The following is a 27,899-nucleotide window of genomic DNA, read 5'->3' on the forward strand; positions in this document are numbered from 1 at the left end:
CTGCAGATCTCCACCTGTCACATCTCAGGAGGTGTGTCCTTACTGCTGCAGATCTCCACCTGTCACATCTCAGGAGGTGTGTCCTTACTGCTGCAGATCTCCACCTGTCACATCTCAGGAGGTGTGTCCTTACTGCTGCAGATCTCCACCTGTCACAGCTCAGGAGGTGTGTCCTTACTGCTGCAGATCTCCACCTGTCACATCTCAGGAGGTGTGTCCTTACTGCTGCAGATCTCCACCTGTCACATCTCAGGAGGTGTGTCCTTACTGCTGCAGATCTCCACCTGTCACATCTCAGGAGGTGTGTCCTTACTGCTGCAGATCTCCACCTGTCACAGCTCAGGAGGTGTGTCCTTACTGCTGCAGATCTCCACCTGTCACAACTCAGGAGGTGTGTCCTTACTGCTGCAGATCTCCACCTGTCACAACTCAGGAGGTGTGTCCTTACTGCTGCAGATCTCCACCTGTCACATCTCAGGAGGTGTGTCCTGACTGCTTCAGTGAGGCAACAGTTGAAAGAGTGAAATGATTATGTGCTGTAAACTAACTAAGAGATAGACCGTTCGAGTAATAGGTACCTGGTAATTGCGTAGAAAATATATGGAAATGTGGTAACCTTTAATAATTAACTTTTATTAATACTTATAATAAAATAAATGCCCTTAGATATAGGTGCAGAAAAATGGAGAAGGGGTGGACATCCACCCCACCCGTGGTGAGTATACAGTACTCCTAGGGAGGGGGAAGGGAATGCTGGGTCTCAGCCCCTATTATTACCCTGGTCAGAGGGCCCTTCTCCTGGTACACCGCAACCTCCTATACTGCCCCTAAATGTGTCCCTGTGCAGTGCTCCGACTGCCCAGCTTCGTCCTGAGGGGGTAGGAAAGGGGGGGGGGGGGAGTCCCTAGAGGCAGATCAGGTACACCACCCACAGATTCGCTCCCAGGTCCCTGGAATCGACTGTGAAAGGCGACACTAGACCTGCGAGGATCTGTGTCCTGCAAGAAATTGTGAGTCACCCAACATTCATAGATAGATTCTGCTGAAAGGATCAGTAACCATAAGATGCCCGACGCGTTTCTCTGATGTATTTCAGTTCGTCAGGGATTGATATCAGCAACAGTATCAATGGCCTACCCTCGGGTGGGGGCAGGTCACCAAAATAAAAACCTGTGCTCAGCAGTGGTTAATGACAACAACTGTATCGATGCATAATTCCGACTTCACAGACTCCCGTAGTGTGGCAGTGTAGCATTAGCCGCAATCACAGATGGGGGTGGAAGGATTTTACTTATCTCGTCAGGAGTGACCGGTCAGTGGACCTGTTCCCACGATACAGACTGGTTCCTGTTCCTCGCCAGTCTGTGCGCTGGATCCCGCGTGTGGCAGTACCGCAGACGACGCCGGCACCGCTGCACCATTTAAAGCCGTCCGCGTCATCATTGCTCCGCCCATCATCCCGATCAGGTGACCCATCACGTGACAACAGCGTCATGTGATCGCAGGTCCTGCGACCATACTAGGACAGGGAAAGATTAATAGGAAGATTTTCACGGTAAAAGGGCGTGCTCACAGCTCACACCCGCTAGCCCCCTATGATGGAGTCTCAGTAGAATATCTGAGTAATTAATACCCATGAGACCACGGCGGAGATGGTGTGTGGGGATGCCCTACAGGGATAGGGGTACCCCACACTGTAGCAAATGGATGAATGAAATTCCATATTCAGAAGGACGGTACGCCGCTGTAGCTCACACAAAAAGTGGCGCGGCGTAACCCAGAGTATTTTGGCCGGTGGAAATCAAAAAGGTTAAGGCTATGTGATCAGTGTAGATCCCCTATCATGTTATACAGGGGAGAACTTAATGCACTTCACACGCTGTTGCACATACACAGCAATGTGCCTCGATGTTTATGACATGTCAAGAGACCGTGCAATGGCAAATACAAGCCGGAGTGACACCGGAGTGACACCGGAGTGAGCCGCTGCGCAGGAGGTAGGGATTAACTCCAATAAAACAGCTGAATGAAAGCTGTTCATTTAGTCCCTGTGGGCGGACAGTTTTTAGTTGAAAGATCCACCAGGTCTCTCTTTGTAGGATCTTTTGGTCCCAGTCGCCTCCCCTATTGGGGGTAGGACGACCTCAATACCCATGAATCGAACTTGTGAGTAATCGCCGCCATGGAACGTTGTCACATGGCGTGCCAGGGGGGTGTCCCTTTGGTGACGTAGATCCCCCAGATGTTCTCCTATCCTCCTGCGCAGCTCCCGCTTTGTTTTGCCAATGTATTCCAGGCCACATACACATTGTGCTCGATAGATCACCCCTCTAGTGCGGCAATTTATAAATTGTTTGATGGTATACACATTTTTTGTCACATGACCAGTAAAGCTTTGCCCCTGTTTGATGTATGGGCAAGCAACACAACCACTGCAGTGGTAGGAGCCATGTGGTGCTCTCAGCCATGCAGTCGGCGTGCTGCCGGCGCCCGAGTAGTGGCTATGCACCACATGATCTCTTATATTGCGCCCCCTTCGATATGTGACTTGAGCATTGGGGGTCACCATTTTTGCGATATCTGGATCAAGCAGCAAAGTTCCCCAGTTTTTCTTCAGGATCTCTTTTATCTCTTCAGCCCCCATGTCAAAAGTGCCTATCAGACGTATCGCCCTTTCCTGACTTCGGGATCTCTGTGCGGTCAGAGGTGAGTACCTTCTGATATGCTTTTCTCAAGACATGGTCAGGGACACATTTAGGGGCAGTATAGGAGGTTGCGGTGTACCAGGAGAAGGGCCCTCTGACCAGGGTAATAATAGGGGCTGAGACCCAGCATTCCCTTCCCCCTCTTCCCTACACCCTCCCTAGGAGTACTGTATACTCACCACGGGTGGGGTGGATGTCCACCCCTTCTCCATTTTTCTGCACCTATATCTAAGGGCATTTATTTTATTATAAGTATTAATAAAAGTTAATTATTAAAGGTTACCACATTTCCATATATTTTCTATGAAATGATTATGTGCATCCAATTTATCAATAATACTAATGTGACCAGAGAAATATGGAAAAGAAAAAACAGCAGGTGTCGCTATTTAGAGAAATGTTATCAACTCACTCAGAGGGTATATGAAATTGAAACTAAAGTAGTTGTCCGCTTTTTTTTTATATTGATGACCTATATTCAGGATAGGTCATCAATATGAGATTGGCGAGGGAAGGGGGGGAGGGCTTGCCCTGGTGGTGGCTGCAAGATCTCTATGTAGTAAGCTCCCCCTAGTGGTGGTTGTATAATCTGTATGTAGTGAGCTCCCTCTAGTGGTGGCTGTATAATCTGTATGTAGTGAGCTCCCTCTAGTGGTGGCTGTATAATCTGAATGCAGTGAGCTCCCTCTAGTGGTGGCAGTATAATCTGTATGTAGTGAGCTCCCCCTAGTGGTGGCTGTATAATCTGTATGTAGTGAGCTCCCCCTAGTGGTGGCTGTATAATCTGTATGTAATGAGCTCCCTCTAGTGGTGGCTGTATAATCTGTATGTAGTGAGCTCCCTCTAGTGGTGGCTGTATAATCTGTATGTAGTGAGCTCCCTCTAGTGGTGGCTGTATAATCTGTATGTAGTGAACTCCCTGTAGTGCTGACTGTATAATCTGTATCTAGTGAGCTCCCTCTAGTGGTGGCTGTATAATCTGTATGTAGTGAGCTCCCTCTAGTGGTGACTGTATAATCTGTATGTAGTGAGCTCCCCCTAGTGGTGGCTGTATAATCTGTATGTAGTGAGCTCCCCCTAGTGGTGGCTGTAGTGGGAGGGAAGTTACTTAATCATCCCCCTTGTTAGCAGAGATGTTTCTTCTATTATTAGAAAGTTTTGGAAACTTCCTCTGTTCTTCTGGTCTGGATCTTCTGGACATCAGGACCACAAATCATCTCCTTTCATGTAATAATGTCCGGATGCCATTGTAATAAATCTCCAGCTGAGTGAACAAGTTTAGGTCAGAACAGGGTGTTAGTCTCTGCCTGTAAATAAGGAGTTTCTGTTCTCTGACATCAAGCAGACATTATGAAAAAAGCAAAGAACAGAAACAGAAATGTATTGGAGATTTGCAGGACTCTTCATGCTGCCGCAGTGAGGGCGGACTCTTCTGTAGTGGTTGCTGCAGGTTCAGCTTCTGGCGCCCCTTGGCCGTCACCTGATATTACCGCTGGAAGTTTGATCTGGGCACACATCTTTGGGGTGTCATCAGATAAAATGGCCCTTGTATACCAGATGTGTGGGCTCAGCCCACCGCAGCGGGAGCCCCTATAATGATGTCTATATGGCCTGTAGGTAGGGGTGAGAACGGCAGCACTTTCTGAAGCAGGTTCTGGCAGGATGCTCATTCTACTGGGACCGCGGGCATTCAGGAAGGGGTTAAGCTTCATATAACACCCTTGGGGTCGACGGCAGTAAAGGAGACATCGGGTTTCACATCTGGAAGACGTTGCTGCGAGGAGGAGGAGGAGAATGAGGCCCGGGCTCCTGCTGAAGTAGAGCGGGCGAGCGGCTGCTCTTACAGGGCGTCAGAGGGTGTGAGGACATATGCAGTAGACACTAGTGCTGCAACCAATTCCTGGAATATGGGGGGGTGTAGAAGCCCATCCCACAGATCGCCCCAACCCCCCGCAGAGCTGGATCCAGCATCGCCTTGACCACGCTCTTACATGATCCACATCTATTTGCAGTAAAGGAAGGGGGGGGGGGGGGGGGGGGGAGATACTAAACTTAACTGAAGGAACGAAAACTCAGAAAGACACCTACCTTTCAGTATCTCTGCCTACTGTCAGCGAAAGGCAGCAGACTTGTTGAAATCTAGAAGTTAAAATCGCGTCTTACTCACACAGCTGAGGGTATGTTGCAGTGTATTAGCGTAGATAATTCTCTGAGCTACACCTATCCTGAATACCAGGCTGATAGCTTCCACTGTGGTGATACACAGTAACAAACACTCAGCAGGGAGTTCTATTTATACTGGACTTTTCACTGGGGGTGAAGGTTTTTACACTTATTAGATGGTGGAGTGTTCCTTTAAGTAGTGCCCCCTACAGGGGGTTATTACCAGCACCGGGGGGCGGCGCCGCCGTCTCTTCTGGAATAACATGAGATGCTTTGGGTTCTTACAATACTTTATTGTTTTGTGTTTCTGGTTGTTGGCAGTCGGGAATAGCAGAGCTGGGCGCGTGTGCAGTCTGGATGACCGGCTCCAGATTAGACGCTGCACATTCACACAATGCCCGGTGGCCCCGAAAGCTACACGACAAGGAGACTTCAGAAAATACTACAAAATGGCAGCATCCAACAGTATAAAAAACGGGTCAAGGCACCGGCGTGAGCGGCAGGTAACGCGGTTCCTGAGTGCAATTACCCTTAACCTGTTGGGGGTTGGGAGGCTGCACTGATCCAGGTCAAACATTGGGCCCCCGGGCAGGCAGGATGAAGACCCTATTGCACAGTCTCAGACGTGGAGGGGACCACTAGCCCTTGGGTCCTGTGTGAAGGCACAGGCGGAATCAATGCGTCCGAGGTAGGATACACAGCGCCATCCCATGGCGGATACAGAGTTCATTTCAAATAAATAAGTAAATACGTTTCCAGGGACCAAATGATAACATTCTGGGGCCCCATCACCCACAGTCTAATGTAGTGTTAACTTCCAGTACGACACATGTGACCCTCAGAGCAGCAAGAGCAGTAAGGCTAGCAGTGACCCCAGCAGCCAGTGGCCCCTGGGGCGCCCTGTGATTCCTGCTCGGTTCCCGGTGCTTCTCTGAGTCCCGCAGCTGTCGCCGTACCAGTCCACATAACACTGGCAGCGGAAATGTGAACTCAGGTAGCGCTTGTCGTCCTCAGAGAGCTGCCCCTCCGCCCACATAGGGGCTGCCGTGTTCACACCTTTCGCGGCACGCACTATACGAAAGCTCTCCGAACTGAGGTGCAAAAAGCCGTCTGTCATATTGTGTTGTCTTAGGCAGCGACCATTCCAGCTGCAGAGAAAGCGGCTGCAGAGGTCCGCCGCGGTCGTCACGTTCACGATGTATTCACCAAAAATATCTTCCAGGTACGACTTCACCTTCAGACAAGACTCCTGCGGAAAACACACAGAGCGTGAGAAGGACGAGCCCAGGAGAATCACAGGAGGAAAGGACAGAGGCGAGGCGGACGAGCCCAAGAGAATCACAGGAGGAAAGGACAGAGGTGAGGAGGTCAAGCCCTGGAGAATCACAGGAGGAAAGGACAGAGGTGAGGAGGTCAAGCCCAGGAGAATCACAGGAGGAAAGGACAGAAGTGAGGAGGACGAGCCTAAGAGAATCACAGGAGGAAAGGACAGAGGTGAGGAGGTCAAGCCCAGGAGAATCACAGGAGGAAAGGACAGAGGCGAGGAGGACGAGCCCAAGAGAATCACAGGAGGAAAGGACAGAGGTGAGGAGGTCAAGCCCTGGAGAATCACAGGAGGAAAGGACAGAGGTGAGGAGGTCAAGCCCAAGAGAATCACAGGAGGAAAGGACAAAGGTGAGGAGGACGAGCCCAAGAGAATCACAGGAGGAAAGGACAGAGGTGAGGAGGTCAAGCCCTGGAGAATCACAGGAGGAAAGGACAGAGGTGAGGAGAACGAGCCCAAGAGAATCACAGGAGGAAAGGACAGAGGCGAGGAGGTCGAGCCCAAGAGAATCACAGGAGGAAAGGACAGAGGTGAGGAGAACGAGCCCAAGAGAATCACAGGAGGAAAGGACAGAGGTGAGGAGGACGAGCCCAAGAGAATCACAGGAGGAAAGGACAGAGGTGAGGAGGTCAAGCCCTGGAGAATCACAGGAGGAAAGGACAGAGGTCGAGCCCAGGAGAATCACAGGAGGAAAGGACAGAGGTGAGGAGGACGAGCCCAGGAGAATCGCGAAAGGAAAGGACAGAGGTGAGGAGGTCGAGCCCAGGAGAATCACAGGAGGAAAGGACAGAGGTCAAGCCCTGGAGAATCACAGGAGGAAAGGACAGAGGACGAGCCCAAGAGAATCACAGGAGGAAAGGACAGAGGTGAGGAGGACGAGCCCAGGAGAATCGCGAAAGGGAAGGACAGAGGTGAGGAGGTCGAGCCCAGGAGAATCGCGAAAGGGAAGGACAGAGGTGAGGAGAATGAGCCCAAGAGAATCACAGGAGGAAAGGACAGAGGTGAGGAGGTCAAGCCCAGGAGAATCACAGGAGGAAAGGACAGAGGCGAGGAGGTGGAGCCCAAGAGAATCGCGAAAGGGAAGGACAGAGGTCAGGAGGAGGCCGTGTATGAGGTTATCACATACAGGAGAATGTGGCATGTGGAGAGTTGGGCAGAAGTTGGCAGCCTTTAATGTTCCAGTCGCTGTAGACCTACAACTCCTAGCAGGTCAATGCTGGGATGAGTAGTTGACATCAGCTGGCGAGGCTCAGAGCACGATGTAGCTCAAGGTTGAAGGACGTTTTCTTTGAGGCCTCGTGAGAGGTCAGATGACCCCAGGATGATATGTAGGACAATGTACACATCTTACACTCATCACATGACGGCGCCTCCTAGCGGAGTCACGCGTGACCACTCTGACAGGGCACTCACCGTGTTCTTTGCATATTCGGCATCACCCCAGAAGATGACGCCGGCGGCCCCCTGTGCAGCACTCTCACCAATGGTGTGGACTAAATCTATCTGGAAAAAGTAGATAAAACATTAATCATTACCACAAGCAGACGTTGACCGGAACATACAAAATCTATAGGGGAACAACTCGCCCTCTCACACCGCGCAAAGTCAGTCTTTACTGTATTCCAGCATTTTATTCATGCAGCAAGAGACTCAGGCTGAACAGAGAAATGAGATCTCCGTGCATCAGCTGCATCTGTGGTTGGGCTATATGGTGGGATCCTCCCGGGGAGGGGGCTATTCTCTATGGATGCTCCTGGGGAGGGGGCTATTCTCTATGGATGCTCCTGGGGAGGGGGCTATTCTCTATGGATGCTCCTGGGGAGGGGGTTATATTCTCTATGGATGCTCCTGGGGAGGGGGCTATTCTCTATGGATGCTCCTGGGGAGGGGGCTATTCTCTATGGATGCTCCTGGGGAGGGGGTTATATTCTCTATGAGGGGCTCCTGGGTAAGGGGGACATTATCTTTGGGGGCTGTCCACCTCCTTAGGGTCCATTCATACGTCCGTATGCGTTTTGTGGATCCTCAAAAAAAGAGGGACCCCGGCAATGTGCGTTCTGCATTTTGCGGACCGCACATCACCGGCACTCTCATAGAAAATGCCTTTTCATTGGAAATGAATGGGTCCGCATCTGTTCCCCAAAATTGCGGAACGGATGCGGACCCATTTTGAGGACGTGTGAATGGACCCTAAGAGGTTTGGGAGCAGCCGAGCTCTGGAACGTGGATGCAGGCTGCAGTGTAATGTACATGGGGTTTGGATTCCCCTGCGATGGACGTGCCCGATCCTGCAAATGGCTCACAATTCAGGGCTGGATTCCCGGGTCTCCCTGTCCAATTATATCATATACAGGGAATATCTGCACCTACCCCTCCCCCCCATACATGCAGGGGATATCTGCCTGCACCTACTTTCCCCCTCCCCCCATACATGCAGGGGATATCTGCCTGCACCTACTCCCCCCCCCCCCATACATGCAGGGGATATCTGCCTGCACCTACTCCCCCCCGCCCCCATACATGCAGGGGATATCTGCCTCCACCTCCCCCCCCCCATACATGCAGGGGATATCTGCCTCCACCTCCCCCCCCCCATACATGCAGGGGATATCTGCCTCCACCTCCCCCCCCCCATACATGCAGGGGATATCTGCCTCCACCTCCCCCCCCCATACATGCAGGGGATATCTGCCCCCCCCCCCCCCCCCCATACATGCAGGGGATATCTGCCTCCACCTCCCCCCCCCCCATACATGCAGGGGATATCTGCCTCCACCCCCCCCCCCCCATACATGCAGGGGATATCTGCCTCCACCTCCCCCCCCCCCATACATGCAGGGGATATCTGCCTGCACCTCCCCCCCCCCCCATACATGCAGGGGATATCTGCCTGCACCTCCCCCCATACATGCAGGGGATATCTGCCTGCACCTACTCCCCCCCGCCCCTATTCATGCAGGGGATATCTGCCTGCACCTCCCCCCCATACATGCAGGGGATATCTGCCTGCATCTACCCCTCCCCCCATACATGCAGGGGATATCAACCTGAACTGCCAGAATTTGCATACTTAGAGGTCAGCTGGTGGGTCACATGACAGAAAGGAGGAGGAGATAAACCATTATTTTCTATTTCAAAAGCAGCTTTGGATGTGAATAGAGGAAACCATATTAAAAAGCAAAGCAAAACATGGCGAGGACTGGTCAGCGCAGGAGAGGGGCGGCCATGCTGGATTCTTCATTGTCCGGTGACACGAGGTGGTCTTACCTGGGACAGGGTGTCCATCTTCTTCATGTAGGTGGGCTGGGAGTACACGTAGACGGGCAGGGCGTAGTCCTTGTGGTGCTTGTTTGCGATCCTCATGGCTTCCTTCACCCGGAATTGCACAAACTTGCGTCCCTGAGCGCTGGACTCCAGCGTCTGGTTCAGGTAGATGGACGGAAAGAGCGCGGTGCTGGCCTCCCACAGCCAGGACAGCTGGTCATTGCGGGAGATCTCCACGTCCGGACACTTGCCAGTGTAGCGCTCCTTGTCCGTCTGGTAGTCGTGGTTGTAGCAGTCCGGGAACAGGTAGAAGCCCCAGAGTTGGCGCGGCCGGAAGCTGCGGGCGTGCAGCAACGTTTGCTCCATGAAGCTGCGGGCCGCGCTTTCAAACTCATATTGCGCCTGCTTCTGGATGTTGTCCTTGGGCCAGGTGGGGTGGCGGTCGGCCACCAGCTTGCAGGACATATCCCGGTAGATGTGCTTAGGGATCCAGTTTCTTAACCATATGGGGCGCCACTCCTCCCAGTCAATGACGGCCAGACCCTCCTCGTCCACCATCTTGTTGATGTATTTCTTTAACCCTTCCTGCATCCAGCTGAGGTGGGCGCTGAGGCTGGCGTTCTGGGGCACGCCACCGTAGTAGGAAGTGTTATGTTCATCATAGTAAGGGTAGTACCCGAGGCGCTCCTTGTAGAACATGGTGAGTTTCTGGTCCACAAAGCCCTCGTTGGGAGACGCACTGAAGTCAAAGAGTCGTAAATCGAAAGGCACATTGTGTCGCGGCGGACATTCCTGCGTTGGTGCATTCCAGCCGACCACAAATGGTCGCCGACTGTAAATGGGGCGAAAAGTGGGCTTCTCAACTGCGGGAGATGAAAGGTCAAGATGGAAGGTGAGGAGGAGGCACCAGAGGATGGACATGAAGGAGGCAGGCATGGTGAAAACAGAGGAGACACCTGAATAAGGAAGAGAAGATGAGAGAAATGCTCAGCAAGTCATCAATAATAGCGCAATAATCATCCTGGGAGTAATATGTGGAGACAGCTCTGATGTCATCATCTGCTGAGTATTGATGACATCACAGACAGACAACCAGAGGAGCTCTGATGACATCACAGACAGACAGCCAGAGGAGCTCTGATGACATCACAGACAGACAGCCAGAGGAGCTCTGATGACATCACAGACAGACAGCCAGAGGAGCTCTGAAGTCCTCATCTGCTGAATATTGATGACATCACAGACAGAGATCTCTGATGTCATCACCTGCACATGCAGAGTGGCTTGTCACACTGTTTGCACATCTTTACCTCTAAGAATTGTATTACTGTGGTTCATTCCAAGGATATCATTTGTTGAATGTAACAATTTGCTGTTTAGTCTTCATAAAGTTTTATTTTTATTTTTTAAATGTTGGAGGAGTATGCATTACCGCTGCTTGAGTGTAACTTCCGGTCTTCACTAGACTACACATTGGCAGTTTTCAGCCTAATGAAGGTAACGGATTATCTCCGAAACGCGTAGTTTTAACTTTATTTTATTGTTTTTATGTTAATAATTGTCTTTTAAGAATCCCTTAGTGCAGCTTTAGTTTCTTCTTGCTTCTCAAGCAAACTTCTCTTCCACATGATCTACATACACTGCCAGGGGAACTCTGATGTCATCACACACTGCCAGGGGAACTCTGATGTCATCACACACTGCCAGGGGAACTCTGATGTCATCACACACTGCCAATGCAAAATCTGAAGCCACCCTACAGCTCAGGGCATCCGGCGAGGTCTTGCATAACCAGAAGATATTTCCAGCAGGTCGAGGCCCCGCCCACGTGACCCCTACACCTCAGCACAGGATGCTGACAGTGCCCCGCCCACGTGACCCCTACACCGCAGCACAGGATGCTGACAGTGCCCCGCCCACGTGACCCCTACACCTCAGCACAGGATGCTGACAGTGCCCCGCCCACGTGACCCCTACACCTCAGCACAGGATGCTGACAGTGCCCCGCCCACGTGACCCCTACACCGCAGCACAGGATGCTGACAGTGCCCCGCCCACGTGACCCCTACACCTCAGCACAGGATGCTGACAGTGCCCCGCCCACGTGACTCCTACACCTCAGCACAGGATGCTGACAGTGCCCCGCCCACGTGACTCCTACACCTCAGCACAGGATGCTGACAGTGCCCCGCCCACGTGACCCCTACACCTCAGCACAGGATGCTGACAGTGCCCCGCCCACGTGACCCCTACACCTCAGCACAGGATGCTGACAGTGCCCCGCCCACGTGACCCCTACACCGCAGCACAGGATGCTGACAGTGCCCCGCCCACGTGACCCCTACACCTCAGCACAGGATGCTGACAGTGCCCCGCCCACGTGACTCCTACACCTCAGCACAGGATGCTGACAGTGCCCCGCCCACGTGACCCCTACACCTCAGCACAGGATGCTGACAGTGCCCCGCCCACGTGACCACTACACCGCAGCACAGGATGCTGACAGTGCCCCGCCCACGTGACCCCTACACCTCAGCACAGGATGCTGACAGTGCCCCGCCCACGTGACTCCGACACCTCAGCACAGGATGCTGACAGTGCCCCGCCCACGTTACCCCTACACCTCAGCACAGGATGCTGACAGTGCCCCGCCCACGTGACCACTACACCGCAGCACAGGATGCTGACAGTGCCCCGCCCACGTGACCACTACACCGCAGCACAGGATGCTGACAGTGCCCCGCCCACGTGACCACTACACCTCAGCACAGGATGCTGACAGTGCCCCGCCCACGTGACCCCTACACCTCAGCACAGGATGCTGACAGTGCCCCGCCCACGTGACCCCTACACCTCAGCACAGGATGCTGACAGTGCCCCGCCCACGTGACCCCTACACCGCAGCACAGGATGCTGACAGTGCCCCGCCCACGTGACCCCTACACCGCAGCACAGGATGCTGACAGTGCCCCGCCCACGTGACTCCTACACCTCAGCACAGGATGCTGACAGTGCCCCGCCCACGTGACCCCTACACCTCAGCACAGGATGCTGACAGTGCCCCGCCCACGTGACCACTACACCGCAGCACAGGATGCTGACAGTGCCCCGCCCACGTGACCCCTACACCTCAGCACAGGATGCTGACAGTGCCCCGCCCACGTGACTCCTACACCTCAGCACAGGATGCTGACAGTGCCCCGCCCACGTTACCCCTACACCTCAGCACAGGATGCTGACAGTGCCCCGCCCACGTGACCACTACACCGCAGCACAGGATGCTGACAGTGCCCCGCCCACGTGACCACTACACCGCAGCACAGGATGCTGACAGTGCCCCGCCCACGTGACCACTACACCTCAGCACAGGATGCTGACAGTGCCCCGCCCACGTGACCCCTACACCTCAGCACAGGATGCTGACAGTGCCCCGCCCACGTGACCCCTACACCTCAGCACAGGATGCTGACAGTGCCCCGCCCACGTGACTCCTACACCTCAGCACAGGATGCTGACAGTGCCCCGCCCATGTGACCCCTACACCTCAGCACAGGATGCTGACAGTGCCCCGCCCATGTGACCCCTACACCTCAGCACAGGATGCTGACAGTGCCCCGCCCACGTGACTCCTACACCTCAGCACAGGATGCTGACAGTGCCCCGCCCACGTGACTCCTACACCTCAGCACAGGATGCTGACAGTGCCCCGCCCACGTGACTCCTACACCTCAGCACAGGATGCTGACAGTGCCCCGCCCACGTGACTCCTACACCTCAGCACAGGATGCTGACAGTGCCCCGCCCACGTGACTCCTACACCTCAGCACAGGATGCTGACAGTGCCCCGCCCACGTGACTCCTACACTTGACAACCTGGAGGATCCTACAGAGCAAATGAAGAATGAGCAGCCGGGTGTGACAGTCCATGATAGGGACAAGACCTACCTGAGGTACATACCCAGGATATTTACAGGACAAACACACAAGTGAATCCTCTGTAAAGGGACACTCCGCCCTGCAGAGACTTATCGAGCCGGCGGTTACAGTGCTGATAACTTACCAGGACTCCTCAGATTGCTAGCTCCTATGGGCAGTGCCTCTATAGGTTTTATTACACTCCGTGACATCGGGTGCGAAACGTCCCCCAAGAACCATGTTTAACACCAAGACTGGCCTTGTGGCCTATAGCAACCAATCACAGCGCAGCTTTCATTCTGTAAACTGCTGTGGAAAAATGAATGCTGTGCTGTGATTGGTTGCTATGGGCAACAAGGTCAGTCCTACAGTCAGACATGACACAGGAGGCCTTAGCATAAAGCAGTGGTGACTAAGACCATGGAGCGTCCCGCTTAAAGGGGGGTTTCCAACACATACATAATATCTGACAGGCGCAGACTGTGCCTCTGGGATTGATATCTACGTGGAGAATGAGGGTCTTCCCACCTGCCAGTTGTCCATACACCAGCAAAGCTCACTCCTACAACAACCGCCCGAGCTGAGAATATCACCGCAATACAGAGGAGCGGCTGATATCATAGGATGTAATGTCTGGAGGTTATATCAGTACTGGAGCGTTATAAGAGGAGCGGCTGATATCAGTCACATGTGATGTAATGTCTCTGGAGGTTATATCAGTGCTGGAGCGTTATAAGAGGAGCGGCTGATATCAGTCACATATAATGTAATGTCTCTGGAGGTTAAATCAGTACTGGAGCGTTATAAGAGGAGCGGCTGATATCAGTTACATATGATGTAATGTCTCTGGAGGTTATATCAGGACTGGAGCGTTATAAGAGGAGCCGCTGATATCAGTCACATAGGATGTAATGTCTCTGGAGGTTATATCAGCGCTGGAGCGTTATAAGAGGAGCGGCTGATATCGGTCACATAGGATGTAATGTCTCTGGAGGTTATATCAGGGCTGGAGCATTATAAGAGGAGCGGCTGATATCAGTCACATATGATGTAATGTCTCTGGAGGTTATATCAGTGCTGGAGCATTATAAGAGGAGCGGCTGATATCAGTCACAGATGATGTAATGTCTCTGGAGGTTATATCAGTACTGGAGCGTTATAAGAGGAGCGGCTGATATCAGTCACATATGATGTAATGTCTCTGGAGGTTATATCAGTACTGGAGCATTATAAGAGGAGCGGCTGATATCAGTCACATATGATGTAATGTCTCTGGAGGTTATATCAGTACTGGAGCGTTATAAGAGGAGCGGCTGATATCAGTCACACGTGATGTAATGTCTCCGGAGGTTATATCAGAGCGGGAGTGTTATAAGAGGAGCGGCTGATATCAGTCACATGTGATGTAATGTCTCTGGAGGTTATATCAGTGCTGGAGCGTTATAAGAGGAGCGGCTGATATCAGTCACATATGATGTAATGTCTCTGGAGGTTATATCAGTGCTGGAGCGTTATAAGAGGAGCGGCTGATATCAGTCACAGATGATGTAATGTCTCTGGAGGTTATATCAGGGCTGGAGCGTTATAAGAGGAGCGGCTGATATCAGTCACATATGATGTAATGTCTCTGGAGGTTATATCAGCGCTGGAGCGTTATAAGAGGAGCCGCTGATATCAGTCACAGATGATGTAATGTCTCTGGAGGTTATATCAGGGCTGGAGCGTTATAAGAGGAGCGGCTGATAACAGGGGCTGTATTCATCAGGCCGACACATGGAGAGGAGACGGTTAGCGTGTTTAGCGCATGTTCACATGCGTCGCCCTATTGTCATTCACTCTTTCGCTTTTCACATTAATTACTATGATAATTCTTTGCAAAAAGTTCACCTGGAAATTATCAGCTGCATGGTCACATACATGGGATTCGGAATATCCGACATGTCTGAACAGAGCCCAAGTGTTAGGAATGTCTTTATGGAAGGGCAGAACAGCAGGGACAGTATGAAGTCTGCTAGTGACCCATCCCCCACCCCAGCACTCTCATGGGGCCCGACTCCTCATTTCCCATTGTCTAGACTGTCCCTTTATCACACAATGGTCATGGCCAAGAACTCTCCGAGGATCTGAAGAAAAAGCTCCTTGCTCTACATAAAGATGGCCGACACCCTGACACTGAGCTGCAGAGCGGAGGCCCAGACTATACAGCGGTTTAACAAGACAGATTCCATCAGAACCGGCCTCACTATGGCCGACCAGAGAAGCGGAGTGCACGAGCTCAGCGTCATATCCAGAGGTTGTATGAGTGCTGCCAGCATTGCTGCAGGGGTTACAGGGGTGGGGGGTCAGCCTGTCAGTGCTCAGTGTCATATCCAGAGGTTGTATGAGTGCTGCCAGCATTGCTGCAGAGGTTACAGGGGTGGGGGGGTCAGCCTGTCAGTGCTCAGCGTCATATCCAGAGGTTGTATGAGTGCTGCCAGCATTGCTGCAGAGGTTACAGGGGTGGGGGGTCAGCCTGTCAGTGCTCAGCGTCATATCGAGAGACTGTATGAGTGCTGCCAGCATTGCTGCAGAGGTTACAGGGGTGGGGGGTCAGCCTGTCAGTGCTCAGCGTCATATCCAGAGGTTGTATGAGTGCTGCCAGCATTGCTGCAGAGGTTACAGGGGTGGGGGTCAGCCTGTCAGTGCTCAGCGTCATATCCAGAGGTTGTATGAGTGCTGCCAGCATTGCTGCAGAGGTTACAGGGGAGGGGGGTCAGCCTGTCAGTGCTCAGCGTCATATCCAGAGGTTGTATGAGTGCTGCCAGCATTGCTGCAGAGGTTACAGGGGTGGGGGCTCCGCCTGTCAGTGCTCAGCGTCATATCCAGAGGTTGTATGAGTGCTGCCAGCATTGCTGCAGAGGTTACAGGGGTGGGGGGTCAGCCTGTCAGTGCTCAGCGTCATATCCAGAGGTTGTATGAGTGCTGCCAGCATTGCTGCAGAGGTTACAGGGGTGGGGGGTCAGCCTGTCAGTGATCAGTGTCATATCCAGAGGTTGTATGAGTGCTGCCAGCATTGCTGCAGAGGTTACAGGGGTGGGGGTCAGCCTGTCAGTGCTCAGCGTCATATCCAGAGGTTGTATGAGTACTGCCAGCATTGCTGCAGAGGTTACAGGGGTGGAGGTCAGCCTGTCAGTGCTCAGCGTCATATCCAGAGGTTGTATGAGTGCTGCCAGCATTGCTGCAGAGGTTACAGGGGAGGGGGGTCAGCCTGTCAGTGCTCAGCGTCATATCCAGAGGTTGTATGAGTGCTGCCAGCATTGCTGCAGAGGTTACAGGGGTGGGGGTCAGCCTGTCAGTGCTCAGCGTCATATCCAGAGGTTGTATGAGTACTGCCAGCATTGCTGCAGAGGTTACAGGGGTGGAGGTCAGCCTGTCAGTGCTCAGCGTCATATCCAGAGGTTGTATGAGTGCTGCCAGCATTGCTGCAGAGGTTACAGGGGAGGGGGGTCAGCCTGTCAGTGCTCAGCGTCATATCCAGAGGTTGTATGAGTGCTGCCAGCATTGCTGCAGAGGTTACAGGGGGGGGTCAGCCTGTCAGTGCTCAGCGTCATATCCAGAGGTTGTATGAGTGCTGCCAGCATTGCTGCAGAGGTTACAGGGGTGGGGGTCAGCCTGTCAGTGCTCAGCGTCATATCCAGAGGTTGTATGAGTGCTGCCAGCATTGCTGCAGAGGTTACAGGAGTGGGGGGTCAGCCTGTCAGTGCTCAGCGTCATATCCAGAGGATGTATGAGTGCTGCCAGCATTGCTGCAGAGGTTACAGGGGTGGGGGGTCAGCCTGTCAGTGATCAGTGTCATATCCAGAGGATGTATGAGTGCTGCCAGCATTGCTGCAGAGGTTACAGGGGTGGGGGTCAGCCTGTCAGTGCTCAGACCATACACCCCACACAAATTTAAAGGGGTTGTTCGGGTTCAGAGCTGAACCCAGACATCCCTCCATTTTCACCCCGGCAGCCCCCCTGACATGAGCATCGGAGCAGTTCATGCTCCGATGCTCTCCTTTGCCCTGCGCTAAATTGCGCAGGGCAAAGGCATTTTTAGGAGTTCCGGTGATATATACCGGAGCTCTCCATGGGGCTGACAGGAACCCCGGTGATGTCACCGGCACTGATGGGCGGGATTTAGCTCTGCCCTAGCCAGTAAAACGGCTAGGGCAGAGCTAAAGCCCGCCCCTCAGAGTCGGTGACGTCTCCGAACACACTGCTGGGCGGAAGTTACCGCCCGGCAGTGTGTTATTGTAAACAAAAGAGCCCGTGCCCTGCGCGATTTAGCGCAGGGCACGAGATGCTCCGATGCTAGGCTCAGGGGGGGCTGCGGGGGTGAAAATAAGGGTATGTCCGGGTTCAGCTCTGAACCAGGACAACCCCTTTAAAATTGGTCTCCATAGCTGTCGTTCCAGAAAGAAGTAAAAGAAAGTGACTAAACAAGTCAAAGAGGTTACACCCCTATAAGAAGCGCCAAACCCAAAAGTGTATCAGAGAAAAAAAACAAAGTGATCCAAAGATAGATAGTAGCTAAAAATGAGGGTTGGGTGCCCACCCTAATCCAGGGTGAGACTCAAAGGAGAAGGGAAGTCAGTGAACAATAAACACTACTAGAGCACACCTATAGTCAATCACATATATTAACCATATGAAGGTATAACCACAGATAATAATCAACTCACTTCACGGGGGGGGGGGGATAAACTCCAGACACCAGCATGGACCAACAACCCCCCGGCCAGTGCAGTCTTCACAACTGGGAGTTGCCCAGTATGGAAAGAAAGGCTTCACCTCAGTAATGTTGCTGAAGGCTTTGGCTTCTTTAATGTAGAAAAATGGCTCATAAAAAAGTCTCAACGCGTTTCGGGGTATGCAAACCCCTTCATCAGGAGCAGGTACAGATAGACATATGTCTATAATAACACTAGTCTTTACCTGGTGGCCCTTAATATAGGGCTGTAAAAACCGCCAATTAGATGTCTTTTGGCGCCCAGGGAACACATGGGGCGCTGGAAGTAATGGACAGGTGTGCCCAAACTACTGAGAGACTATTTCTTGGCACCTCGAACACTTTGCAATGATGGAACTATAAATATAATCAAAAATATTTGGAATTTCTCTACACAAACAACTGCTGAGCCTTGAATCTGCTATTAACACAAACAGTGAATACCCAGTAACGATATATACTCAGCTGACCCCAGAGAGTAACAGGGTGTATAGTCATTTTATTTAATTTTTGTAGGTGTCGGTGTATATAACACAGGTATATCTGTAGGTGTCGGTGTATACATATGACACAGGTATATCTGTAGGTGTCGGTGTATACATATGACACAGGTATATCTGTAGGTGTCGGTGTATATATATATGACACAGGTATATCTGTAGGTGTCGGTGTACATATATATGACACAGGTATATCTGTAGGTGTCGGTGTACATATAACACAGGTATATCTGTAGGTGTCGGTGTATATATATAACACAGGTATATCTGTAGGTGTCGGTGTATATATATAACACAGGTATATCTGTAGGTGTCGGTGTATATATATATAACACAGGTATATCTGTAGGTGTCGGTGTATATATATAACACAGGTATATCTGTAGGTGTCGGTGTATATATATAACACAGGTATATCTGTAGGTGTCGGTGTACATATGACACAGGTATATCTGTAGGTGTCGGTGTATATATATATATATATAACACAGGTATATCTGTAGGTGTCGGTGTACATATGACACAGGTATATCTGTAGGTGTCGGTGTACATATAACACAGGTATATCTGTAGGTGTCGGTGTACATATGACACAGGTATATCTGTAGGTGTCGGTGTATATATATAACACAGGTATATCTGTAGGTGTCGGTGTACATATAACACAGGTATATCTGTAGGTGTCGGTGTACATATGACACAGGTATATCTGTAGGTGTCGGTGTACATATGACACAGGTATATCTGTAGGTGTCGGTGTACATATGACACAGGTATATCTGTAGGTGTCGGTGTATATATATGACACAGGTATATCTGTAGGTGTCGGTGTACATATAACACAGGTATATCTGTAGGTGTCGGTGTACATATGACACAGGTATATCTGTAGGTGTCGGTGTACATATGACACAGGTATATCTGTAGGTGTCGGTGTACATATGACACAGGTATATCTGTAGGTGTCGGTGTATATATATAACACAGGTATATCTGTAGGTGTCAGTGTATATATATAACACAGGTATATCTGTAGGTGTCGGTGTATATATATAACAGGTATATCTGTAGGTGTCGGTGTATATATATAACACAGGTATATCTGTAGGTGTCGGTGTACATATGACACAGGTACATCTGTAGGTGTCGGTGTACATATGACACAGGTATATCTGTAGGTGTCGGAGTATATATATAACACAGGTATATCTGTAGGTGTCGGTGTATATATATATATAACACAGGTATATCTGTAGGTGTCGGTGTATATATATGACACAGGTATATCTGTAGGTGTCGGTGTACATATAACACAGGTATATCTGTAGGTGTCGGTGTATATATATATATAACACAGGTATATCTGTAGGTGTCGGTGTATATATATAACACAGGTATATCTGTAGGTGTCGGTGTATATATATATATAACACAGGTATATCTGTAGGTGTCGGTGTATATATATATATAACACAGGTATATCTGTAGGTGTCGGTGTATATATATGACACAGGTATATCTGTAGGTGTCGGTGTACATATAACACAGGTATATCTGTCGGTGTATATATATAACACAGGTATATCTGTAGGTGTCGGTGTACATATAACACAGGTATATCTGTCGGTGTATATATATAACACAGGTATATCTGTCGGTGTACATATGACACAGGTATATCTGTCGGTGTACATATAACACAGGTATTATATCTGTCGGTGTACATATAACACAGGTATATCTGTCGGTGTACATATAACACAGGTATATCTGTCGGTGTACATATGACACAGGTATATCTGTAGGTGTCGGTGTACATATAACACAGGTATATCTGTCGGTGTACACACATAACACAGGTATATCTGTCGGTGTACACACATAACACAGGTATATCTGTCGGTGTACATATAACACAGGTATATCTGTCGGTGTACATATAACACAGGTATATCTGTCGGTGTACATATGACACAGGTATATCTGTCGGTGTACATATGACACAGGTATATCTGTCGGTGTACATATAACACAGGTATATCTGTCGGTGTACATATGACACAGGTATATCTGTCGGTGTACATATGACACAGGTATATCTGTCGGTGTACATATAACACAGGTATATCTGTCGGTGTACATATAACACAGGTATATCTGTCGGTGTACATATAACACAGGTATATCTGTCGGTGTACATATAACACAGGTATATCTGTCGGTGTACACACATAACACAGGTATATCTGTCGGTGTACATATGACACAGGTATATCTGTCGGTGTACATATGACACAGGTATATCTGTCGGTGTACATATGACACAGGTATATCTGTCGGTGTACATATAACACAGGTATATCTGTCGGTGTACATATGACACAGGTATATCTGTCGGTGTACATATAACACAGGTATATCTGTCGGTGTACATATGACACAGGTATATCTGTCGGTGTACATATGACACAGGTATATCTGTCGGTGTACACACATGACACAGGTATATATGCAGCAGAGCTGGTTGTGTTGTGCCCCGCACTCACCGCCCGGTGCTCAGCGCCGCCTCCTCCCCGGATTCATGGTTTCTCCGCCGCTCGTCTCCGTCCCGGGCCTTTCATTCACATAAAGAACCCGATCTCGGCTCAACCACCGCTCCCGGCACAGATAGGGGCGTCCTGCTCTCCGTCCCCTTCCCCTCCCCCGAAAGCCGGACCTATGCGGCATCAGATACCCCTCAGAATGGGACAGTCCACTATGAGGGGGCGGAGTCGAAGATTAAAGGGACAGGCTCGCGGACGGTGAGAGTGCTGGCGAGGGCAGGTAGAGTGCAAGCTCTGCGGTGAGATCTATAGAGGGAACGGACTACTGAACAATCCCTCCCATCATTACAGGCCTCATGCAGTCTCCCCGATGACAGCACTACAGGGCTTCAGCAGTTACAGGTCCATCAGTAGCTTTGTAGATTGTCGGCTCTTATGGTCAGAACTGATCCCCCCTCATAAAATGGATGAGGTTCAGCATGTCTCCTGCCTAAGTGACCGGTGCCTCCGCCGGGTGCTGGGAAGACCTGCTATTCCACTGCTGTAAATCCTCCTCAGCGTGAAGCCATGTGAGCTGGAGCAGTGTCCACTGGGGGCCGGAGGAGATCCTGGACCTGGGAGAAAAGATGGAGGAGATCCCGTGCCGGAGGGACGAGACAGAGGAGATCCCGTGCCTGAGGGACGAGACGGAGGAGATCCAGTGCCGGAGGGACGAGACAGAGGAGATCCCGTGCCTGAGGGACGAGACGGAGGAGATCCAGTGCCGGAGGGACGAGACAGAGGAGATCCCGTGCCGGAGGGACGAGACAGATGAGATCCTGGACCTGGGAGAAAAGATGGAGGAGATCCCGGGCCGGAGGGAAGAGACGGAGGAGATCCCGAGACAGAGGAGATCCCGTGCCGGAGGGACGAGACAGATGAGATCCTGGACCTGGGAGAAAAGATGGAGGAGATCCCGGGCCGGAGGGACGAGACGGAGGAGATCCTGGACCTGGGAGAAAAGATGGAGAAGATCCCGGGCCGGAGGGAAGAGATGGAGGAGATCCCGTGCCGGAGGGAAGAGACGGAGGAGATCCCGGACCTGGGAGAAAAGATGGAGGAGATCCCGTGCCGGAGGGACGAGACGGAGGAGATCCTGGACCTGGGAGAAAAGATGGAGAAGATCCCGTGCCGGAGGGAAGAGATGGAGGAGACCCCGGACCTGGGAGAAAAGATGGAGGAGATCCCGAACCTGGGAGAAAAGATGGAGGAGATCCCGGACCTGGGAGAAAAGATGGAGGAGATCCCGGACCTGGGAGAAAAGATGGAGGAGATCCCGGACCTGGGAGAAAAGATGGAGGAGATCCCGGACCTGGGAGAAAAGATGGAGGAGATCCCGGACGTGGGAGAAAAGATGGAGGAGATCCCGGACCTGGGAGAAAAGATGGAGGAGATCCTGGACCTGGGAGAAAAGATGGAGAAGATCCCGTGCCGGAGGGAAGAGATGGAGGAGACCCAGGACCTGGGAGAAAAGATGGAGGAGATCCCGGACCTGGGAGAAAAGATGGAGGAGATCCCGGACCTGGGAGAAAAGATGGAGGAGATCCCGGACCTGGGAGAAAAGATGGAGGAGATCCCGGACGTGGGAGAAAAGATGGAGGAGATCCCGGACGTGGGAGAAAAGATGGAGGAGATCCCGGACGTGGGAGAAAAGATGGAGGAGATCCCGGACGTGGGAGAAAAGATGGAGGAGATCCCGGACCTGGGAGAAAAGATGGAGGAGATCCCGGACCTGGGAGAAAAGATGGAGGAGATCCCGGACCTGGGAGAAAAGATGGAGGAGATCCCGGACCTGGGAGAAAAGATGGAGGAGATCCCGGGCTGGAGGGGGACGACAGAGGAAATCCTCTGACAGAGGAGATCTCGGACCTGGGAGAAGAGATGGAGGAGATTCCAGGCAGGAGGGAAGAAATGGAGAAGACCCGGGGCGATGGAGGAGATCCTGGACATGGGAGAAGAGATGGAGGAGATCCTGGGCAGGGGGGATGGAGACAGAGGAGATCCCTGACCTGGGAGAAGAGACTGAGGAGATGCCGCAACGGAGGAGATTCCAGGCCGGAGGGAAAAGATGGAGGAGATCCCGGACCTGGGAGAGAAGAGATGGAGGAAATCCTGTGATGGAGGGGATTCCAGGCCGGTGGGAAAAGATGGAGGAGATCCCGGGCTCGGGGGGGGGGGGGGGGGGGGGGGGGGGGGGGGCGACGGAGGAGATGCCGGGCCGGGGGGGAACCTATGGAGGATATGTTTGTTGCCCTCCCCCGTTCTCCAGGGTCTGCCACCGCCGCCCGGTCACTTTGCACCTGTTGCCCTGACAGCTGTCTCTGTGTGACTGTGATGTGGGGAATGTGAGTGACCTGTGACCTCCGCCATCTGCCCGCCGGCCTCCAGACCACATAATGGAGGCGACCCAGACAACAGACGCCCTGGGGCACAGGGCAGATTACAGCGACTCGGCCGCTGCCCGGCCTGTCATAGCCGCATGTGGGCCCCAAGTTATATCTAAAAGGCCCAGGCATGCCCTGCAGGGGCCACAGGTTATGTCCTATAGATGCAGAGGAGCCTTTCCTGCACCGAGATAGCGGGGAAATGAGGGCCCGAACCTCTGCTCTACCATAATGTGACACTAAATATTGTAGAGGACTCCGCCCACAGCGCGAAACTCTCGACGGCTGCAGATCTTAATCAGGTTACCTTTACTGCCGCCATATTGGTTGTCACTGAAATATGGGGAGCATGCAAGGTGGTGACAGGGAGTCTGAGGGGTGGTGACGGGGTGCATGCAAGGTGGTGATGGGGAGCCAGCGGGGTGGTGATGGGGAGCCAGCGGGGTGGTGACGGGGTGCATGCAAGGTGGTGACGGGGAGTCTGCGGGGTGGTGACGGGGTGCATGCAAGGTGGTGATGGGGAGCCAGCGGGGTGGTGATGGGGAGCCTGCGGGGTGGTGACGGGGTGCATGCAAGGTGGTGACGGGGAGTCTGCGGGGTGGTGACGGGGTGCATGCAAGGTGGTGATGGGGAGCCTGCGGGGTGGTGATGGGGAGCCTGCGGGGTGGTGACGGGGTGCATGCAAGGTGGTGACTGGGAGTCTGCGGGGTGCATGCAACGTGGTGACGGGGAGTCTGCGGAGTGGTGGTGGGGTGCATGCAAGGTGGTGACGGGGAGTCTGCGGGGGTGCATGCAGGGCAGTGATGGGGAGTCTGCGGGGGGTGCATGCAGGGCAGTGATGGGGAGTCTGCAGGGGGGTGCATAGAGGGCAGTGATGGGGAGTCTGCAGGGGGGTGCATAGAGGGCAGTGATGGGGAGTCTGCGGGGGGTGCATGCAGGGCAGTGATGGGGAGTCTGCGGGGGGGTGCATGCAGGGCAGTGATGGGGAGTCTGCGGGGGGGTGCATGCAGGGCAGTGATGGGGAGTCTGCGGAGGGGGTGCATGCAGGGCAGTGATGGGAAGTCTGTGGGGGGTGCATGCAGGGCAGTGATGGGGAGTCTGCGGGGGGGCATGCAGGGCAGTGATGGGGGGTGCATGCAGGGCAGTGATGGGAAGTCTGCGGGGGTGCATGCAGGGCAGTGAATGGGGGGGTGCATGCAGGGCAGTGATGGGGAGTCTGCGGGGGGTGCATGCAGGGCAGTGATGGGGAGTCTGCGGGGGGGGCATGCAGGGCAGTGATGGGAAGTCCGCGGGGGGTGCATTCAGGGCAGTGATGGGGAGTCTGCGGGGGGGGGTGCATGCAGGGCAGTGATGGGGAGTCTGCGGGGGGGGTGCATGCAGGGCAGTGATGGGGAGTCTGCGGGGGGGGTGCATGCAGGGCAGTGATGGGGAGTCTGCGGGGGGCATGCAGGGCAGTGATGGGGAGTCTGCGGGGGGCATGCAGGGCAGTGATGGGGAGTCTGCAGGCTCCTAGGTCACCTGCACACGTTGCAGATTGCTCGGTACCAGCAGCGTGACAGATTACCTCGTACACACTTTGCTTCATTTTCCATGCAGAAGCCGAGCCGCCGCCGCCGCTGCGCTGATCTAGAAACCACCGTGTGAATTATTTTGTGGGTCTTTTGTGCGGATTTCACCCTTTACAACGGAAGGACAAGAACTGCTCAAAACTGCAGTCGTCGTGTTTGGTTTTTGGTGTAAATGGATCCTCTGCAGGTTCCCGCGCCCGTCTGCACTGAGCCTTATTGGCAGGTGACGTGTCGTTACATTGTGTCAGTCTCCTATATATAGATGTGAGACATGTCAGGTCAGCTGGGGAGGCACCTGTCCCGACGCTGCAGCTGACGGAGGATGACTCTGGAAAATCACATGGAAGAAGAACCCCGAATGTTTCCAGCAGTCACCGAGCTAAAGCCGGAGCTCTGCAGCCCTGATGCACCTCATCAGTCTCAACCTCTGCTTGCTGCTAATGAATGAAAACATCTAGACCAGGGGTAGGCAACCTCTGGCACTCCAGCTGTTGTGAAACTACAACTCCCAGCATGTACACTGGCTCTGCTCTTCTCAGAACTCTTATAGAAATGAATAAAGCATGCTGGGAATTGTAGTGTCACAACAGCTGGAGTGCGACGCTGAAAACCCATCCTGCTCCAATACTAATCACAGCTGAAGGTATGTTACAGTGTTACCTGTGGTGCAAGCGCTGTCAGTCCTGGAGGTGACACCTGGCGCTGTCAGTCCTGGAGGTGACACCTGGCGCTGTCAGTCCTGGAGGTGACACCTGGCGCTGTCAGTCCTGGAGGTGACACCTGGCGCTGTCAGTCCTGGAGGTGACACCTGGCGCTCTCAGTCCTGGAGGGGACACCTGGCGCTCTCAGTCCTGGAGGTGACACCTGGGGCTCTCAGTCCTGGGGGTGACACCTGGCGCTCTCGGTCCTGGAGGTGACACCTGGCGCTCTCGGTCCTGGAGGTGACACCTGGCGCTCTCAGTCCTGGAGGTGACACCTGGCGCTCTCAGTCCTGGAGGTGACACCTGGCGCTCTCAGTCCTGGAGGTGACACCTGGCGCTCTCAGTCCTGGGGGTGACACCTGGCGCTCTCAGTCCTGGAGGTGACACCTGGCGCTCTCAGTCCTGGGGGTGACACCTGGCGCTCTCAGTCCTGGAGGTGACACCTGGCGCTCTCAGTCCTGGAGGTGACACCTGGCGCTCTCAGTCCTGGAGGTGACACCTGGCGCTCTCAGTCCTGGAGGTGACACCTGGCGCTCTCAGTCCTGGAGGTGACACCTGGGGCTGTCAGTCCTGGAGGTGACACCTGGCGCTCTCAGTCCTGGAGGTGACACCTGGCGCTCTCAGTCCTGGAGGTGACACCTGGCGCTCTCAGTCCTGGAGGTGACACCTGGCGCTCTCAGTCCTGGAGGTGACACCTGGCGCTCTCAGTCCTGCTCGTGGTGCGAGGCGCTCTCAGTCCTGGAGGTGACACCTGGCGCTCTCAGTCCTGGAGGTGACACCTGGCGCTCTCAGTCCTGGAGGTGACACCTGGCGCTCTCAGTCCTGGAGGTGACACCTGGCGCTCTCAGTCCTGGAGGTGACACCTGGCGCTCTCAGTCCTGGAGGTGACACCTGGCGCTCTCAGTCCTGGGGGTGACACCTGGCGCTCTCAGTCCTGGAGGTGACACCTGGCGCTCTCAGTCCTGGAGGTGACACCTGGCGCTCTCGGTCCTGCTCGTGGTGCGAGGCGCTCTCGGTCCTGCTCGTGGTGCGAGGCGCTCTCGGTCCTGCTCGTGGTGCGAGGCGCTCTCGGTCCTGCTCGTGGTGCGAGGCGCTCTCAGTCCTGCTCGTGGTGCGAGGCGCTCTCAGTCCTGCTCGTGGTGCGAGGCGCTCTCAGTCCTGCTCGTGGTGCGAGGCGCTCTCAGTCCTGCTCGTGGTGCGAGGCGCTCTCAGTCCTGCTCGTGGTGCGAGGCGCTCTCAGTCCTGCTCGTGGTGCGAGGCGCTCTCAGTCCTGCTCGTGGTGCGAGGCGCTCTCAGTCCTGCTCGTGGTGCGAGGCGCTCTCAGTCCTGCTCGTGGTGCGAGGCGCTCTCAGTCCTGCTCGTGGTGCGAGGCGCTCTCAGTCCTGCTCGTGGTGCGAGGCGCTCTCAGTCCTGCTCGTGGTGCGAGGCGCTCTCAGTCCTGCAGTCGCTGTCTCTCTGATGCCGCCGGCTTTGCGTTCGTCTTGCCCTGTCCACTTTGGCTTCCCCTTTCCTTCCGGCCCCGCGGCCCCCACCCAGTCCTCTGGTTTCCTCTGTTGAATGGAGTAGGATGTTTTCCCATCTCTGCCCAGTAGCTTTGCTGACGGAGGGCCCGGCGGATGATGGGTGTGGGGATCACTTATCATTATTATTCTAGCGGTCCCTCGGGACAGGAGGGGCCGCCGCGCGCTGGAATCTGCTGACAGGTGACATTCTCTCCCTCAGAACATTGTGTATAAGAACATGCTGTTAATCTCCTTCCTGTGGCCCCCTCCCCTATATCGAGGGACATCACCGGGGCCCTCACGGCTCTGCCGTCCAACACGGGTCAAGGGGGCTGCAGAGGGTGCAAGGGGCCCCAGGGGTCCCGTCAGCCTCCGTTCTATTGGTGTACAGCAGCTGTTGTACTACTACTCTCAGCATGTCCTGCAGTCCGGAGGAGGTAGAGCTCAACCCCCTGTCGTCCCATCGCTCTGCAGGTCAGACATTCAGGATTGTGGGAAAGCAGAAGGGTTCAAGGTGCGAATGAAGCCGACGACCCCCGGG

The 27,899-nt window shown here is 53.4% G+C and overlaps 1 protein-coding gene across 5 annotated transcripts; it reads right to left on the reverse strand.

Annotated features, from left to right (window-relative positions):
* Positions 1-5,146: 5,146 nt before the first annotated feature.
* HYAL2 (hyaluronidase 2) lies at positions 5,147-27,514 on the reverse strand. Of its 5 annotated transcripts, none has more exons than XM_040408555.1 (5): positions 26,079-26,236; positions 25,816-25,827; positions 9,460-10,412; positions 7,606-7,695; positions 5,147-6,117 (listed from the first exon to the last, which is right to left on the reverse strand). In XM_040408555.1, exons 3-5 carry the CDS (start codon positions 10,390-10,392, stop codon positions 5,707-5,709), a joined length of 1,434 nt encoding a protein of 477 aa, XP_040264489.1. In that variant the 5' UTR covers positions 10,393-10,412; positions 25,816-25,827; positions 26,079-26,236; the 3' UTR covers positions 5,147-5,706. The 5 variants fall into 5 exon arrangements, with proteins under 5 accessions (XP_040264489.1, XP_040264488.1, XP_040264490.1 ...); XM_040408554.1 differs by having other exon boundaries at positions 26,107-26,212; XM_040408556.1 differs by having other exon boundaries at positions 26,051-26,162.
* Positions 27,515-27,899: the final 385 nt, after the last annotated feature.

This window comes from Bufo bufo, chromosome 9 (genome assembly GCF_905171765.1).
Source record: "Bufo bufo chromosome 9, aBufBuf1.1, whole genome shotgun sequence".
Taxonomy (NCBI): domain Eukaryota; kingdom Metazoa; phylum Chordata; class Amphibia; order Anura; family Bufonidae; genus Bufo; species Bufo bufo.

What these genes read in the sequence shown, in the direction of transcription:
- HYAL2 (XM_040408552.1), bottom strand. Translation starts at nt 27,499, where the DNA reads ATGATAAGTGATCCCCACACCCATCATCCGCCGGGCCCTCCGTCAGCA. An exon ending in AGATGGACACCCTGTCCCAG is followed by an intron (nt 7,696 to 9,459) that starts GTAAGACCACCT and finishes TACTTTTTCCAG; the next exon opens with ATAGATTTAGTCCACACCAT. An exon ending in CCGAATATGCAAAGAACACG is followed by an intron (nt 6,118 to 7,605) that starts GTGAGTGCCCTG and finishes TGTTTTCCGCAG; the next exon opens with GAGTCTTGTCTGAAGGTGAA.